This window comes from Aythya fuligula, chromosome 18, assembly GCF_009819795.1.
Source record: "Aythya fuligula isolate bAytFul2 chromosome 18, bAytFul2.pri, whole genome shotgun sequence".
NCBI classification, from domain to species: Eukaryota; Metazoa; Chordata; class Aves; order Anseriformes; family Anatidae; genus Aythya; species Aythya fuligula.
Genome location: NC_045576.1, coordinates 6,443,630 through 6,460,196, shown reverse-complemented (window position 1 = coordinate 6,460,196; position 16,567 = coordinate 6,443,630). Strand labels below are relative to the sequence as shown.

Here is a 16,567-nt window from a genome sequence, read left to right as displayed (position 1 = left end):
TCAAACAACAGTTTAACCCTCTGCCATCTAAGAACTCCTAGGACCATGCTTTTGTTTAAATACTACTCATTCTGACATACCATCTATTTCATGGAAATAGTATTTTCAGATTAAAATCATCGTGCAAGTGCTAAACCAGATTTCCATCCAGCCCTATCTATACATGGTCTAAGGACTACCCCAGAAATCAGTTTCAGATGAATTTTTAACATGCATACCACTGAACAGGAGCAATGGACAATGCTCGTTAGTCATGAATTAAATTGGGGATATGCAAAAAATGTAACAAGCCACCAAAACTATCATTAAGTAAAAATGCTGTTAAGGAAATGTACCTGAAACTCTTGTTCCAGTTTCCTCTCTATCCAGTCAGTCACATGAACCAGAGTCACTTCTCTTTCACCAAGTTTTGGCCGAGCTTTTAATTCCAGGTAGGGAGGTCTTCGAAAGCCATACCTTAAGAGAGCACACAGGACAGGTTTTATTACGAACGCTCCAATAAAGCATATACCTGTGTTATCTATCAATATCCTATTAATAGTAACCCATGTCTCATTTACAACTAGATTGTATTGTACCTCTTCCAGAACCCATTTCAGCTGCATTTTACCATTAAGTAGCACACCTGAAACATTGCACAGCTTTTACAGTAAGTTCCTCTTACCATATTCTGTCAGTAGGTGGAGGTGGAATGTTAATTACTAGCATTCCTCTGCACTCTTGTACTTCAACTGTTAGCAGCAATGGAGTATTAGAGACCTCTTCAATTTTCTTCTTTATAAACTCAGTCTCTGTTGCTTTTTGAAAGTATTTTGACTTGGTAATTTTGTCCACAATTCTCATAATCTTACTTGTCCGATGTCCTCCAACATACCTTTGATAGAGAATACAAAAAGTATATCAAGGTACTTTTATTAAACCTATTATTTGCTAGAGTCCTAAGGAATTCTTAAATCACTGGAGTTTTGGAATTTTTGTATCAAAACACTGGCACATATTCAAATGTCCAAGCAGCACCTCCCAGTGCCCACATACAGAGGCATCACTCCACCAGCTACAATTTTCTGGCAGAAATTCTGAGCATTCTTCTTTCCCAGATAGTATTGGGAAAAAAAAAAAAAGGAAAAAGAAAAAAAAAAAGCATTGTTTTGAAATTGCAAATATATCATTTATGCCAGCAAACTGGCATGGGAAGTGACAACTTGCCTATAACCATTCTAACAAAATTGTTAGGACAGATGCACTGAGATACATGCACATATCCTCAGGACAGAAGGCCCAACCATATTGCAAAAATGGTTAATGATGCCTGCTACTTTTCCTGGCAACAATACCAGGTGAAGGGAATCCTAGTTGTTTTAAAAGTGATGCTTTAAGGACTGAGTATGTCTCTTCTCATACCTATCATATCTGAGAAATATACACCATAAGAATAGCATATTTAGTATTATTACACACTATATTATACCTGACTGTCGTTCATAATGTTTGTTGTTCATAATGTTATATACAGAGATAGCCTTGCTAAAGATATTACATCTTTCTATCCTGGAAAAAAAAAAAAAAAAAGCTCATACAGCCTTTTACAGAGCTTGCTCCTGAGCACAAGAAACTCCTCAGCTGATACAAAAGGTGTGAACTCAGATTTCAGATTTTACATTTACATTCAAGTTAACTAGAAAGTAGTTACTCTCCTCAGATTCTATAGTGATAGCAATACAGATTTTGTGAAGGTGTAAGGAACTTATTTAATTATTTTTTTTTAATGTGATCTATACATTTTTAAAGATATGAAATGCATCACTGAAATTCATCACATAGTTTTCAAAAGGTTTTAGGAGTGAAACTCCAAGAAAACTCCCTGCAACATTTTAAATACAGCACTGAAGCTCTTGTTATATTCACTATAAAGATCACTGAGATGCATTCAGACATAGGAAACACTGTGATTGTCCAGGACCATTTCAGGCATACTGCAGATTTCTCACTTCATGGCATTATCTAAATCAAATGTAAAAAAGTGGAAAAAAAATCAGAACAGTAACCAAAGCAACACCTAACATGGCAAAACTGATTTTAGGAAGTTTTCTTTAGAATTCTTGTGCAGCATCAGAGGGCAGTATTGCACAGCCCAGATACCCAAAGCCCTTCAAGGAAAAAAAAATAGCAAGAAAGCCAGGCTTGAATAACAGTTGTTTGATACCATCTTAAGGAAGAGAACACACTGGAAACAAGGGATCAGCAGGATCAGTATGGGTATAATACTGTACACCAACAGTCTTTCAAGTTCATAAACAAAATTCTATTTTTGGTTCTGCTACCAAGCAAGACAGGCCGGGGGAATTTCTCCGTAGGTGCTCTGGACCAAGAGTTGTCTCTCTCTGTAATCTAATAGCAAAGCAATCAGGAGGTGTCAAATGGAGTAGCATACAGTTTATGCTGCAGAAGTGCTGAACTGTGAACAATGCTCCCAGCAAGGCAAACCACACAGCAAGAGTAGCTTTCTTTTCTTTTGCAGCACACGGCTTGATTGCTGTTCTTTGCTCTAGAAATGTCTGAGTTTTGTTTGTTTGTTTCATTACTTGGATATACTCACACTCTGACATCCTGTCATGACGAATATTATGGGACTGGACCAAGACATAAGTTACAGTATTAAGTCTGGAAATGGAGGCAAGGGGAGTGGGGATGGGATTAACAAGAAACACTATGATGTAGGCAGCTCACCCTTCTGCTCCTGGAGTCACTTGCTTCTCTCCTGCCAATTCAGGAGCATCGTCCTCTTCTGAAGACCCAGCACTGGAGGATTCCTCATCACTGTCTGCAAGACAGTAAGCCCTTGGCCTGAAACTGAAAGAATGCAATTTCCAGGTCAAATCTAATATTCTTAAATAACTATTCATCACACACAGCTCTGACTGCCATTACATGTATTTCTATTTGAGATTCTGAGATGTCATCTGTTTTTTTTTAAACTATGACTCTACAGCCAGAGTCTGGCCTAACATTATTTATTTATTTATTTTAAATAGGAAGCATCTAACGTGACCCTGGGAAGTTTCATTTCTTACATGTTTTCCAGAAATCCTTTTCTCCTGCACAAATCTGGACTATAATCTTCCTTTGGTGTCTTTCCTAGAAGTATTTCTTTCCCCATTGTATCTATTAAGCAACTGACCTTCAAGGTTGTGAAGTTTTAACCTCCTCTGACAGAGGGAATGATATTTATAGGATTTAAGTGTGTTTTTTGTTTGTTTGTTTGTTTTTTTTTTTTAAGGGGGAAAAAAAAGTGTCTAAAATGGAAAGAGGCAAACAATGCAATAAAGTGAAGAGTGTGGGGCGGGAGGGAGAGGGATTCTGCTATTACAGTACGAGTTCTGCTGTTAGGGTACAAAATATCACACAGTAGTAACTAATTCCCAGACTTCAACTACGGGAGAATTTCTGCACACAATCACCAAAACAAATTCAAATCTTTTAAACGGATTAAAATTCAGGAAGGATACAGTGAATACACTTCAGTATTAACGGGTCTCTACCTAATGCAAGAGTGTGAAATAGCTGCACAACACAAGCTTCAAAAGCACGTGTTTTTTGCTCTCTGGACTATACTCAAATATTTTACAACTTGTTTAAAATGCAGTTTATAGCTGTTCTCTCTCTTATTTGTGTGTGCGTGCTCTTGCAGACTTATTTGAAATGTCTAATAACCTTACACAAGGCATGCATGAACTAAGACTGCTATTCTGTACATGGTACAAGCCCTTTGTTGCTGCAAGCCCTTTGTTGCTGCACAAAGTCCTAATGTAAAAGGACAAGTCACTAGTACTGTATGGCACTCTTTCCTAACTGCCTACTTCAGAACAAGACCAGTAATCCTACGACCTCTCTAGACCAAAGCATTTGCTACCTAGGTTACTGAAACAAAATCATAAACCTCTTCTTGCCCAGAGATGCATTTGTACATGCAGAAGAGGAACTGCACAGCAAATTGAACCACCTCCCTGAGGACTTGGGAGGGAAAAAGAAGGGGGGATCATGTCACTGGCCCATATAGCAATGCTGGAGCTATTTCTCAGACACAGAAAAGCTCACATTTTTAGGTCAAACTATGATTTTCTACCTGGGTGTGTCCTCACTTCACTTTCCTGTGCACGTCACACCACCCAGGTCAAAGCATGCCCAATAGATTTTCAAGCTCAAAAGACACCACCGTCCTACAAAAAGGTGATTTATGTGCCTGGGTAATAGGACCCTCTCAAGCCACACCACAACAAGCAAGTTCCTACTGGTTAAGACTACAAGATCACTTACTAAACAAAGCAACAAGCTTTAGTAAGATTTCAGGGGATCTATCCATACAATGGACCATTTATACAAGATAAATATTGGCAGAAAACTACTTTGGAGCTACAGTATTGTTCCTGAGCAGATTGCACAATATTTTATGAATTACCATTTGTCTGTTTTTACATGGTACTCTAAAGCAAAAAGCACTCACAGTATGAAACTTCAGTAACTCTGCTAAGCCTGCCTGCATTTGTCTAATCTTGGGTATGTTAGAACCTGCTACTGTATTCGTTTCATAAGACTAACAATTAAGTATTCTTCTCCTTTGTGTTTCTTTGTGAGAGTAGCATTTTCCTGAGTGTGCATGCATGACAGAATTATCAAACTGTATTACAGCACACTCCATTTCTATTTTAAACAGTAATGCAGCAGCAACAATAGAATGGACTGCAATAGTGAATGATTTGTCTCCACTTCTACTGACAATATACAAGGACAGTTAAAACTTGGTGCTGTCTTCAACCCATCTCTTTCTGGAGGAAGAGATACCTTTCTTACATTAGGTTTTGGTTACTGCACAGAGAGGCAGTTTGATCTAGGCTCTTGAATGACAGAAAGGAGCACAAGCAACCAACACATATGACTTACAGGCAATATGACTGTGGATGCAAGCCTATCCAAAACAGTTTTGATTTGTCATAGCAATTGTCAACCGATAATTAAAAAGCCAGTGAAAAGAATTAAAGCAATAGAAAGCATAGATGAAACTCAAACTTTTCTATATTTCTCAGTCTTCAAGTTGTGTTGTTTTTTTTTTTTTTCTTGTTTGTCTTTTTAAATAATATCCACTGTAGTTAAGGAAAAAAATAAAAACAAAAAAAAATCTCATTTGAACTAGAATATATTAGACTGCTCTGCTGGTAAAGCTGACATGATACCTAGCCCTGAGCACATGAAACATAAGAGCAAGCATGAAACCTGTGCAGGGAGCAACACAGTGTTAGTTAACAGTTCCACCTTAAAGTAATTGGTTGCTTAGCTACCAGCATTTACATTTGCTTTGCTGTGGGCCTATTGCTCACTCAGAAATCATGTTTTTACATAAGAAAACAATGTGTCCACTAATTATGGACAGATATGAAAATACACACAGAAAATTCTGTAGGGATGGGAAAAACAAGGAAACAATAATTCCACCTGTATAGACATTTTTTCCCTACCTCCAATGTTTTGGTGGGTAAGATTAAAGGAATTTTTTGAAAAATCATAACTGGTAAATAAGCAGAATATGAGGAAAATTGGAGAGTAAAGAATGGGTGTGATTGTTTCCCATGATGAAGTAAAGGTATTGAAACATACATTATCCTTGCGTAACATATATAGCCTATTTCCCCTCCACAAGTGTTTACTATTACATGGTTTACTATAGTAGCTGTAACATGCTGTAGTAGTATTTGCATGTTAATATCTCCAATATCCTGCCTTACTGCTAGGACCCCAAATCAAGCATAAGGCAAAGCTATATTTCTAAGTCACACAACATTTTAAGATCATATAAAAATACAGTTCTACTACAGAAGCCTTTTATTAAGACAGTTTTCAATGGTGTAATCAACCATTAAAGCTACACAGAGAGGCCAAGTTCCACACTCACACGTACACACCTCTCCCCAACTCCTTTCAATCCACTGCAAAGCCAGAGCTGCATATACACCAGGAAATTTCCACTTTTTCCACTATGAAGGTCAGGCCTGACTCTACCACTGCAATCTTACCCTTCTTTGCCAATCTCTCCAACTTTCAGTGCTTCACCAAGAGGCTCTTTACCAAGTTTGGTCAAGTTCATCTTGGTCTCTAAGGTCATTAGGAAAGATCCATTGTAGGACATCTCCAAATCAATCCAAAGTCCTAAAATTAAAAAAAAAAAAAAAAAAAAGCCATTTCAGTAACAGTCATCATAATTTTAAAGCCAGCCAAAACTTTTTTTTTTAATTAACATCTATTCATCACACTATTTCCAAAGAGGAAAAGGAAATGTTTTTTGCCAACTGATATATTATTAATTCATAAAAAGTTTAAAAGCTTAGCAAAGCAAGTTTTCTGTTCTTATTAAGCTTATAAAACAATTCTTGGGATATGCAAAGGCAGGTTGAAAGACAGATCAGTCTAGTACAGCTCATGATCTAAAAAAGGAGTGTGATTTGCTCACACCTAAACTGCTTAAGAGATCTGAATCAAGATAAAGAAAATAGAATACAATCAGGGATCCACTTCAAAAACTATTTACAGTACTGCTGCAAGCCAAACTGTAATGGGGACACTCCTCCATAGTATACCACCCTAATGAACAAACCTTGAAATCCCAGAATAATGTCTCTTCTTACACATCACAACATGCAGGCCGTTTTTGCTCCTAACAATGGCTTATCAAAGAAGTACGAAAATGTTCATTAATCAACTCAACTACAGGCATTCTCCTTATGACTCACAAGTCATTACCAAGAACAATTCTAGATGCATAGTATTAAGTTCAATCCTATTGTCTGGGCAGACTATTCACTTATCAAAATCACCAAAAAAATTGTCTTAGGAATACTTGCAAGATTACATCCTGCCTCTTAAGTGACACCCACAGTCTTACTGAGTAAAAAAGCTGTAGGGTATTTGCAATCCAGAGATTAGAAATCAGATGCCACTAAGCATAGATTATGCATCTTCCTTTTCCAGACGTTGCAGCTGCACACAATACACCCTACCAGTATCTGGTACACGACCACTAATACATCTTACTTTTTTTGGATGCAATTCATGGCAACTACTGTCTGGTTTTGACTGATCTAGGAGAGACACCCCTTCTCAGTAAAATTACAACTGTTTTCTTTTCTGCAAACGTGTATCAAAAGAATGGCCCTGTCCCTGATTCCACCTGTTTCTATCAACAGAAGTACACACAGCTCCCAAAGACCAGGTTATTAATACACAACGAGCTTATGTACTGGAAACAGTACTGAAGGAAAGATGCTGCTTTATTAACTCAAGTTACTCTTTTCCATCAGTCTTCTAATTCTGTACTAGAAGAAAACACAAAATCAAACAGTTCAAAAAGTCTACATAGACTTTTCCTCTTTACAATAACGAAGTAGGAGTGAGATCATCATAAATAGAACAGCTAGAGAGACCTTTTAGATATCACACCTAGTAACTGTCTGAGATCTAAAGTCTTACAAAAGGGGACAACAAATGACTGATTGTATCAAAGAGGTTCCAAAAAAACATCTTAAGTGTTCAATCTGACTACCAGCTTACAGTTTTATTAAGTTTTTCTTGCAGGTGTGATTAATTCATATGTCAACTTACTCACAAATAAATTTATTCTTATGAAAATGAATTTCAAACTGTCATCCCTTTATTTATATACGTGCTTTTTAAGTACAAAAGCAAACAAGTTATTTCCTTTCATAATTAATCTTTGCAAGCTCTTAAAAACTTCAGATATTAAGAGCTCATGTCGTTCGATAATATGAAAAATTACAAAGGATTACAAATTCTACATTCTATAAGCAAGGATTTACAAAATGTTTGCTTGTCATGGCTCAACTGAACAAGAAACTGAAGGAGTTAATTGTTCTCACTGCTGCTGTCAGTAATTAATTGAAGCAAAACATTAAGAAGTCTCCTAAACCTCATCTCGTGACTGAGAATGACAGTCCTTGGTCAGAACCAAAAATATTAGAATAGTGAGAAAGGAATTCAAAAAACGTTTAAATCTGTTTCACTCAGATAACAGTCTAAAAGAATTAAAAAAAAAAAAAAACAAAAAAAACCAACAAATTAACCCAAGCAAAACGCTTTGGTCTTGATGTCTTCATCTAAAAATTGGAAGAGCAATTTAAAATTAGTTGTTTGTCTAATACGTAATGCATAGCTGTATGACAACAGGTCCTCCAAGGGAATATTTCCCTTTAGACCAATTAGAAATTGCTCTACCTCAAGTCAAATAATTCCCCTGCACTTCTCCAGTCCAGTGTAACAATATGGTAAGTAAAGAAGTGAATGGATTGCGAGCAGACAAGTTAAGAAATCCTTAATAAACTCAAAAATAATTCCAAGTGGAAAAAATATTCCGTTACATGTCTTAGATGGTATCCAACTCTCCTCAGCATGTAGAACAAATACTTCTGAAGGTAAATAAAATTAACTGAAGTTTTTCTTTTTGTGAAAGTACTAAAGTGGCAAGAGTGTCCTCAAATACACTCCTGTGACCAAATGTAAGCCAGAAAAAAAAAAAAAAACAAAGGAGAAGAAAAGTTCCAACTTATAAACCAGCAGCATGAAAGTCCTTCAACTCTAAAAGAAATCATATTAAACAATTATTAAACAATGAGGATATAAAAAAGATGCCATATTATGAAGTTTCTTTTTCAAAGCAATGCTGCATTTTTTGTTTCCTGATTTATTACAATTGTATTTTCTGAATCCCTGATTTCAAAGCAGGGCAACTTCTCTTGGAGAGCCAAATCTGTTTGTTGCTGCAGTACAGAATCAATTCTCTCCTGATGAGATGTGCACTGTTTTCTGTAGTCCACGATAGAGTGGCATATACACCTCTGTTGGATGCTAATTTTATTTTTTTTCTGTAATATTCTCCGATGAAAAGATATACTCAGATTTCCTGAATTTCCCTACCTATAGAATTGTGTTTATACCAAGCCCGATGCTACTGTTGTTGGAGACAGATCACTAAGTTATTCCTTCAGAACAAGTTCATATTAAGCGTACCTTCCTTAAACTGAAACACCTGCAAGAGCAACAGATTAAAATTCTGTTCTCCACAGATATGAAGACACAAACCTAGCAAAAACAGAAGAGGAAACAATATTTTACCTCTGTAATCAATAGATGGTTTGAAGGCTTGAAGGATCTTCGGCACTGCTATCCCCATGTCAAGCTCAGTTAGTGTTAGCTCATTCATGAAGTATGGCAGCTAAACAAACAGAATGTAAAAATCAGATCCATGTTATGGAACTATAGATCATCATTTCCTAAGAACAGACAGAAATATTGTTAATTTTAAGGAATGGATTGAGCAGAAAAGCCACCAGTGAAAAAACAAATATGATTACAAGTATTTCCTTAAATTCTAAGATTTCATATTTTTCAGTTTTAAAATAGTATTTTAGGGGGAGATTTAGCATCTGAACTTAGAGAGTGTTTTTAAAACTATATTTAGGTTCAGTTGTTGACCTTAAGCTTCCAGCATGCCTTCTAGTCAAATCATGTAAACAGCTCAAGAACAAAATATAAATCCTATTTTACTGTGAATAAAAATCAAAGACTACTTTGGATTTTAAGTTTAGTCAGATATTTTATAGTTGCAGGTACATCAATGTCTTAGCTATTTTTATCTATAGCAAATTATTTCATAAGACATTAGCCTTGAAATATGTACCATAATTTTAGCATTATAATAGAGGCAGAGTATCACAGTGATTTGGGTATCTATTTACTTTTAAGTACTTCTAATTGATAGGATTTCTGTCTCCTGTGAACAAATAGTGCCTTAACCTATCAAAAATAGATCCATCCCCCACTCCCAGTGTTACACTCAGCTGTTCCCAATGACACGTTTGAATAACCTGCTGTCACAATTGTGAAAACAGCCAGGGCAGAATTAGGTTACTGTTTATTTTCCAAAGAACAAGCAACACTACCTCACAGCTGGTGCTGGCAGCTAAATTTCAGAGCTTTTGTCAACAAGACTACACCTTCCTTTGCCTTTAGAAACAGGCAAACTCCCCCCCTTTTGAAAGGGAGGCATCTGCTTCACCTTTTGAGCTTCTACAGTCATTGTACAATTATATCCTATCACCTCAGAGAGGGCTTGACTGCTACTCACACCAACCTTTCCTGCAAGCAGTGAACACCTGAATTTAATAGGAAAACAGTGTAACTAGTTCCCTGATCTCCTCTCTTTAAGGCAATCTACTGTTTCCTGTGGCAGATTTCATTTAAAGTTCAGAGTCCTCATATAGCTTCTCTTAACAATTCAAGTGGAAGAAAAAACACAGAAGTCCTGCAACCCTAGCTATAGAGACCTGAGTCAGTAAAGTTGAATAACTTTTAAGTAGCTATACTTATCCTTAAAGTAAATATAATAATATTTCTACTTTTTAACATAGAAAATTACAAACACAAATAATTAATGTAGTTCATCTGAAACTGAAGTGATAAAGGTAACTTGTCAAGCTGCTACTATGAGATGGATTGTGAAACTGAACTGGAAGTCTGCATCACATTTATTTACCCCCACTTGTCTTTTACAGAGCTTTGGTGTCTAAATAAAATTCTTCTGCTGTTTTTGATCTCAAAGACTATGTGCTTGTTTTCTTCCATTAAGAATGAGAAGTGCGAGTCTCCAAATTAGTTACCTTTATTTTGCTAAGTTTCATTTGGATCTTCTTTGACACCAGATCAGACCAATATTTTTCTCCTAAAAAATCCCAAAATATTCTTCCAAGCAAAGCATTCACCCAGGCCTCCTGTTCTTCTTCCTCGTCTTCCACATGTGCATCTGGCAACTGAAAACACAGAGCAGGTTATTCAGATGTGGAAACTATTCTAAATTCAGAAAAGGCCTCATTTACACCTTCCTTTACAGGAAGTTGTGTTATAGCCTACATCAGCTAAGAACACTAAAAACATCCAGCGCAAACAGCAGCTTCACAGCCATGTCAGCTGGCCTGATACAAGTGTGCTTGTCATCATCCTGACATGCAACAGAGCAAATGAGACTACATAGCTATGGAATCGCCTCTGGCAATGAAATGAGAAAGCTGTACATATTAACCTCTGGCAGAAAAAGCAGATAAGCTCAGAGTGGACAGACTACAAATGTGTCTGTTGCAGAGACACTCTCCCTTCCCAACAAACTTTAGAACAGCTACGCTATTCAGGAAGGTAAAGAGGCACAAGAGGTTTTGTTTACAGCCCAAGACAATTATGTCTTGGTTTACTGGAGAACCATCTCAAAATACTTGAAGATATTACATGTTCAGATGTTGCATCTCTGACTACAGACAGGAAGGCAAAAGCAGCTGAAATAATCTGGGGCGTATACATAACAACCTTTTATGCATCAGAGGAACAATATGGTTTCCTGAATCCGATATGCAAACATTGGAAGGAAGAATGTGTTTGCCTGTACTGTGTTTGTTTTATCTTCTATTTGTGATTTCTCAGAACTGGATTTAAGAAAGTAAGATTGGACTTTGTTTTCCTACACTGAAAAACTGCCACAAACAGGACCTAACTTATACTTGTGTCACAACAATACTATTCCAATTGGGTGCTCAGATGTTTTGGGAATCTTAGAAGGCCTTTAGCTCCCAACAAAAAGCAGAAAACAAGTCATTTTTGCTATCAAGTACTAAAAATTCTACTTAGATTATTTCAGCAAGCCAGGACCTCAAAAATGTTTTTGCTTCAATCTACTCTAGAACATACACAGAAAAAATAAATTTTAATATTACTGGGAATTGATTTTTTTTTTTTTTTTTTGCGGGGTGTCGGGGGTGGGGTATTACCTTTTTCACAGCTGTAGGGCTGCTGTCTGCACTGAGGACTGGACTACCTGATGGGCTTTTCTTTTCTTGTGGAACACACTTCGCCATGTAAATATTGTAGTCCAGAAGCATTTTCTGTCGCACATTGCCAGCCAGTTCCTTGTGCTTAGGCTGGGATGCAATTTCTTCCGCACTGCCCTTGCTGCTGCTACGACTGTGTGTAAGAACTCCAGACTGGCTATCTGTTCTACTGTGTGTTGGCAAGATCCCTAAAACAAAAAGAATAATACTCATTAAACAGAAAAATAATCTGACAGTCGAATAGTAGAGTGCATGATCAAACACTTACAGGAAGAAAATTAGCTTGCAGATATAATTTATTCTGAGAAAAGACCCAAGTAGTGCTTTCTCATATTGAAGGGTAAAAGTAAATTCCACAACTGTATTTAGCTGGTCTTAAACCCAAGTTAGTCAATATTTGGCAAGACTCAGTACTCAGGAGGACGTATGACTGGAAAATCAGCTGATCAATACCACGTTTAAATATGGACACACACACATACAACATATGGCAGAATTCCCAACAGCTCTGCTACAGAATGCCTAAAATAAAAGTCAGGTGATTAAAACACACCTATAACTAATGTAAGTTTAATTATAGACTGTTACAATTAAAAAGACTGTCAAAAGCATGTAACTATTAGAATTCTAATTATCCATTAATTTTGCATTTGCATTTCAAGAAGCTATGGACCAGAAATAATTATGTTAACCTTTAAAAAGCTTCTCAGAGAAAAGATAGAGAAAGAAAAGCATGAGTCATTCAGATTTTAAATCATAGCAGAGGATGGCTTAAAATTAGTATCTCAAATATTTCATCAATATGATGGAATATCTGATATGTTTGTTGGTTCAGATATGTATTAGGATGGGTCTTTGTATTTAAACACAAAAACATGTTTTACTGTGACATTAACCCATGAGAAAGCGTTTTATTCTTTTCGGGAGACTGGAGTAGAAGGACGGATGGAGAAGGAAGAATGGGTAATAAGAGAACTGAGTCTAATACTAACACTGCAAATGTTGACATCAGTTTCAGCACTAGATGGTAAAAACAGTTGAGGGCATACAGGCAAGAGAATAATCAAAGGCCAAGATAAGAAGCTTGAGAGTGTCTTTGGTAATACTTGTCTGTTAAGATCACTATAGCCCCACAGTAGATGCAACTACCACTGTGAAAACAACTTTGGTTTGTTTCTTTTAATAGACAATTTTACTAGGAAAAAAGGTTATGAATACCTGGCTTGTTCCCACACAGACTGGATGGTTTCTTTGCTTCAGACTTCAGCTTGGATGCTAGAAGGAACCTATGGAACCATTCCTCCTTCTCCCTACCAGTCCTTCCAAAGAGATAAAGCACTTGATCCTTTTGGCTAGTGCACTTTGCTCCATCATGAGGTTTCTTGGATTCCTCATTGTTCAAGTCCACTTTCTCAGCAGATAACTTTTCCTCTGCATTCTCTTTATCAGACTGGGCTTTAGCCATGAAGTCATCCTGTCTAGCAAGTTCAATGCAAATAGGGTACTTTTTATTCCAAATTCGTTTTCGTGCCAGACTCTTGGGAACCAGGGAAATCTGAAGGACAAATGAGAGAGTTAAATTCACTTATTTTTCAGTTGTATCTTCTATGTTTCTGTAGTCACGCGTATAACATGGGAATGTGAAAGATACCAGTCTCACACTAGATCTGCTCAGTTTAATTGGCTCTTAGCCTATATACGCTTGTTGTCCAATTCAACAGGTCTTTGGGGAGCCATGGTGTTAGAATTAAAAACAAGGACCACTCAAGCAGCTTAGACTTCCACCGTCTTGTGGATTTAGAAACTCATTTTTCATTTAAAAGATTTTATTCTCACAGTTACACAGAAAATTTTGAAAAACAAGAACCTTATTTCTGTGAGCACTAAGTAACAAGAACTGGAAAAAAAACTTGGAGAACACATTCAAGGCACTTGGCACTTCCACAACCAGTTGGGAGGGCGGCAGGGAATGAAGGAAGTTTTTCCTTGGTGTTTTGTTGGTCATTCTCTCCCTCTAATTCCCACAGTTTCTTCCTACATCTATACTGCTAAGGCCCTCTACTCAAGTAGCATGCCATAAAAAAAAATGTTAATAACAAGGTATTGATGTGTTACTTAATATAACGTCCATGGAATCGACTTTACACGGAACCTGCTCACAAATTTGAGGAAAGCAACTAACATGTAGGAAAACTGTCCCAGCATTAGTCTTGATGCAAGCTTCCAATTGCAAAAATCCTGACCTCCTTCCCTAGACTGCAGGTACCAACAGCAAATCATGTCTGTTCCAGTCACCTCTCACTCGCCTCTTTTACACTCATATACAACCTATGTTCCCTCTTCAAGAGAAATGCAGGTGTCTGAACTGCCTTGGGATAACGACAACCAAAGATTATGCATTTTGGTGTAAGCTTCAAAACAGTCATGAAGTAATCTAACATATAGGGAACAATTCCCTAACCTTCTTTTTTTTGAACTGACAGAGGAAAATCACGCTTTTCCTTTGCTGTGTAAACAGGCTTTTTTTTTTTTTTTTTTTAAATCCTGCTCAGTTTTGTTTACACAATGACAGCACAAGAAACCAGAGGAATCAAAAAAGAAGTTTTGAAGTATCCTCTGTTAAAATCAGATAAGTAAGGCACACTCACCTTGCTCTCTGTAAGTTCATAAATTTTCTGGCTGACATACGTGACTTCAGGCTTTGGCTCATTGTACACAGCCCTTCTAGAAATATTTTTATTGGGTTTTGAAAGTCTTAAGGTGCTTCCTTCAAGTCGCACATAGACTGAGTGAGTCAACGTAGCATGGTATGTTTCTGGATCATAATTATAAATTTCATTCATCCATCCCTAGAGAAGAAAACACTCATTAACAGGCTTTTAAGCTGCTGAGAAAAAAAAAAAAAAAAAGTACAGCACATACATAAAAGTTCAAAAGTTGTAAGTAATTATCCAAGCTTTTGCCAAACTCATGTCACTTCCTGCACAAATAAATACAACAGAGCAGTAAATACAGTAAATGAGGTAGCACCAAACTGACAGAGCAGGAGGCGAGGACTGTATCCCGAGCACACAACCTGGTTTTCTGGGCTAGTCATTCTGCGTGAGCAGCAGTGCTCTCTCTCTTCACCTTCCTGAAATGCTGTGAGAGCTGCAGACACGGGCTTGCCGGGAAAAGCCACAAGCCAGCCACAAGGCATGGACATGCTGCAGAGCGTTTTGTGCTGTCTGCTTACACAAAGCACGGACATTTTAATCGCCAACAATCAAGGCAGAGCAAACAGCCTGCTGATAGACAACGCTGACTTTTTCATCGCCAACAATCACGGACTACAATGGAGTTTGCTTTAACACACCACCGCTGTTCAACATTATTTAACGTGTTGCGTAGCTGCACTGTTACAACACACAAGTCATACATGTGGATTCAATTCTATTTATTTCTGTGAAGTAAAAACCAAAACCAAAAAAAAAAAAAAACAAACACAGAAAACAATGAACAAACCCTGCTGTAACCAGGCTGTAGGTACGGGTTCTAACCACAAATGGGATGTTACCCCTAACATCTGGTTACAGGAAGCACAAGATAACTGGGGCAGAACACAAGCTGGAATACTCATTCACAGAAGACAAATCTTCCTTCTCTTAACCCACCAAACAACATACTTTGATAATGACTTCTAGGTAGAAACATCCAAACCTTAATTCTGCAGACTCACTGTTCGTTAACACCAACAGACAGTGAAAGAGGTGGACTTCAACAGACGTTCTCTAGAGCATGAAGTGAAATGGCATCTTCACCCACACCTCGGTGCTGCTGGCAGGTGGCAGAATGGGGAACTGAACGGGCGATCGGGCATGCTTCAAAACAACAGCAAAGTTCTAGCTACATGCAAAACATCCAAGGTATTACTGCCGCATTTTAACTTCTTCAATAAGTTTCCACCCACAGACTAAAAAGCAAAATTTATTGTAATGCTCATTTGCTCCAGTGCCATACAATTCCTCAAAGCAGACAGCATGCCCTGTTGTAGATGCCATAGTAACAGTGGCATCTATGTTTTGCTTACTCCACCATCTAGTTCTATTTTCACTGTAAATCCAAAAAAAACCCTCCTAGATCAATTAGCATTCTTTTTATGTTCAGGAAAGATTAAGTCATTCATCTCTGCTCAGTTCCAAGCTGTCTCTTTATTAACAGCAATATCAATACTTGCTCTCTGAAGAAGCTTTGTGCCTGATTGTTTGCTTACACTGGGTCATATACAACAACCATATAGGAAACACAACGCATTAGGAAGGATTTTCTATAAACCATCAAGGTTCTGCACAGCATGGCTGCTGTTTGTTTGAGCATATCCTATTTCCTTCCTAGAAATTATTAGTCAAGACATCTTTGAGCAGACAGCAATTAACTTTCAGCCAGGAACTCCAGCTGGACTTACTGTAGCACAAGGACATCAAGTGACTTGCCTAGAGCCACTATGAGCCATCCGCTCTGTGCAGAACTGAAACATCCATATGGCTGGCAGACCTCTGGAGATCCTCCCACCTGCCCCCCAGATCAGATCTCTCAGCTATTTCTAGCTCAGACAACAAAATCTGGAGGCCTGCGGCCAGGCAAATGCACAGAGG

At 37.5% G+C, this 16,567-nt stretch overlaps 1 protein-coding gene across 2 annotated transcripts in view; it reads right to left on the bottom strand.

Moving 5' to 3' along the window:
* Positions 1-16,567, bottom strand: part of TEX2 (testis expressed 2) — a 49,140-nt gene that overhangs the window by 2,577 nt on the left and 29,996 nt on the right. For both annotated transcript variants that reach the window (XM_032199492.1, XM_032199493.1), the window contains exons 3-11: positions 14,582-14,782; positions 13,152-13,488; positions 11,874-12,121; positions 10,719-10,868; positions 9,175-9,274; positions 6,066-6,198; positions 2,728-2,850; positions 665-874; positions 336-456 (exon numbers count right to left, since the gene is read on the bottom strand). In XM_032199492.1, the coding sequence (XP_032055383.1) occupies positions 336-456; positions 665-874; positions 2,728-2,850; positions 6,066-6,198; positions 9,175-9,274; positions 10,719-10,868; positions 11,874-12,121; positions 13,152-13,488; positions 14,582-14,782 (1,623 nt within the window). The remainder of the gene's footprint in view (positions 1-335; positions 457-664; positions 875-2,727; positions 2,851-6,065; positions 6,199-9,174; positions 9,275-10,718; positions 10,869-11,873; positions 12,122-13,151; positions 13,489-14,581; positions 14,783-16,567) is intronic.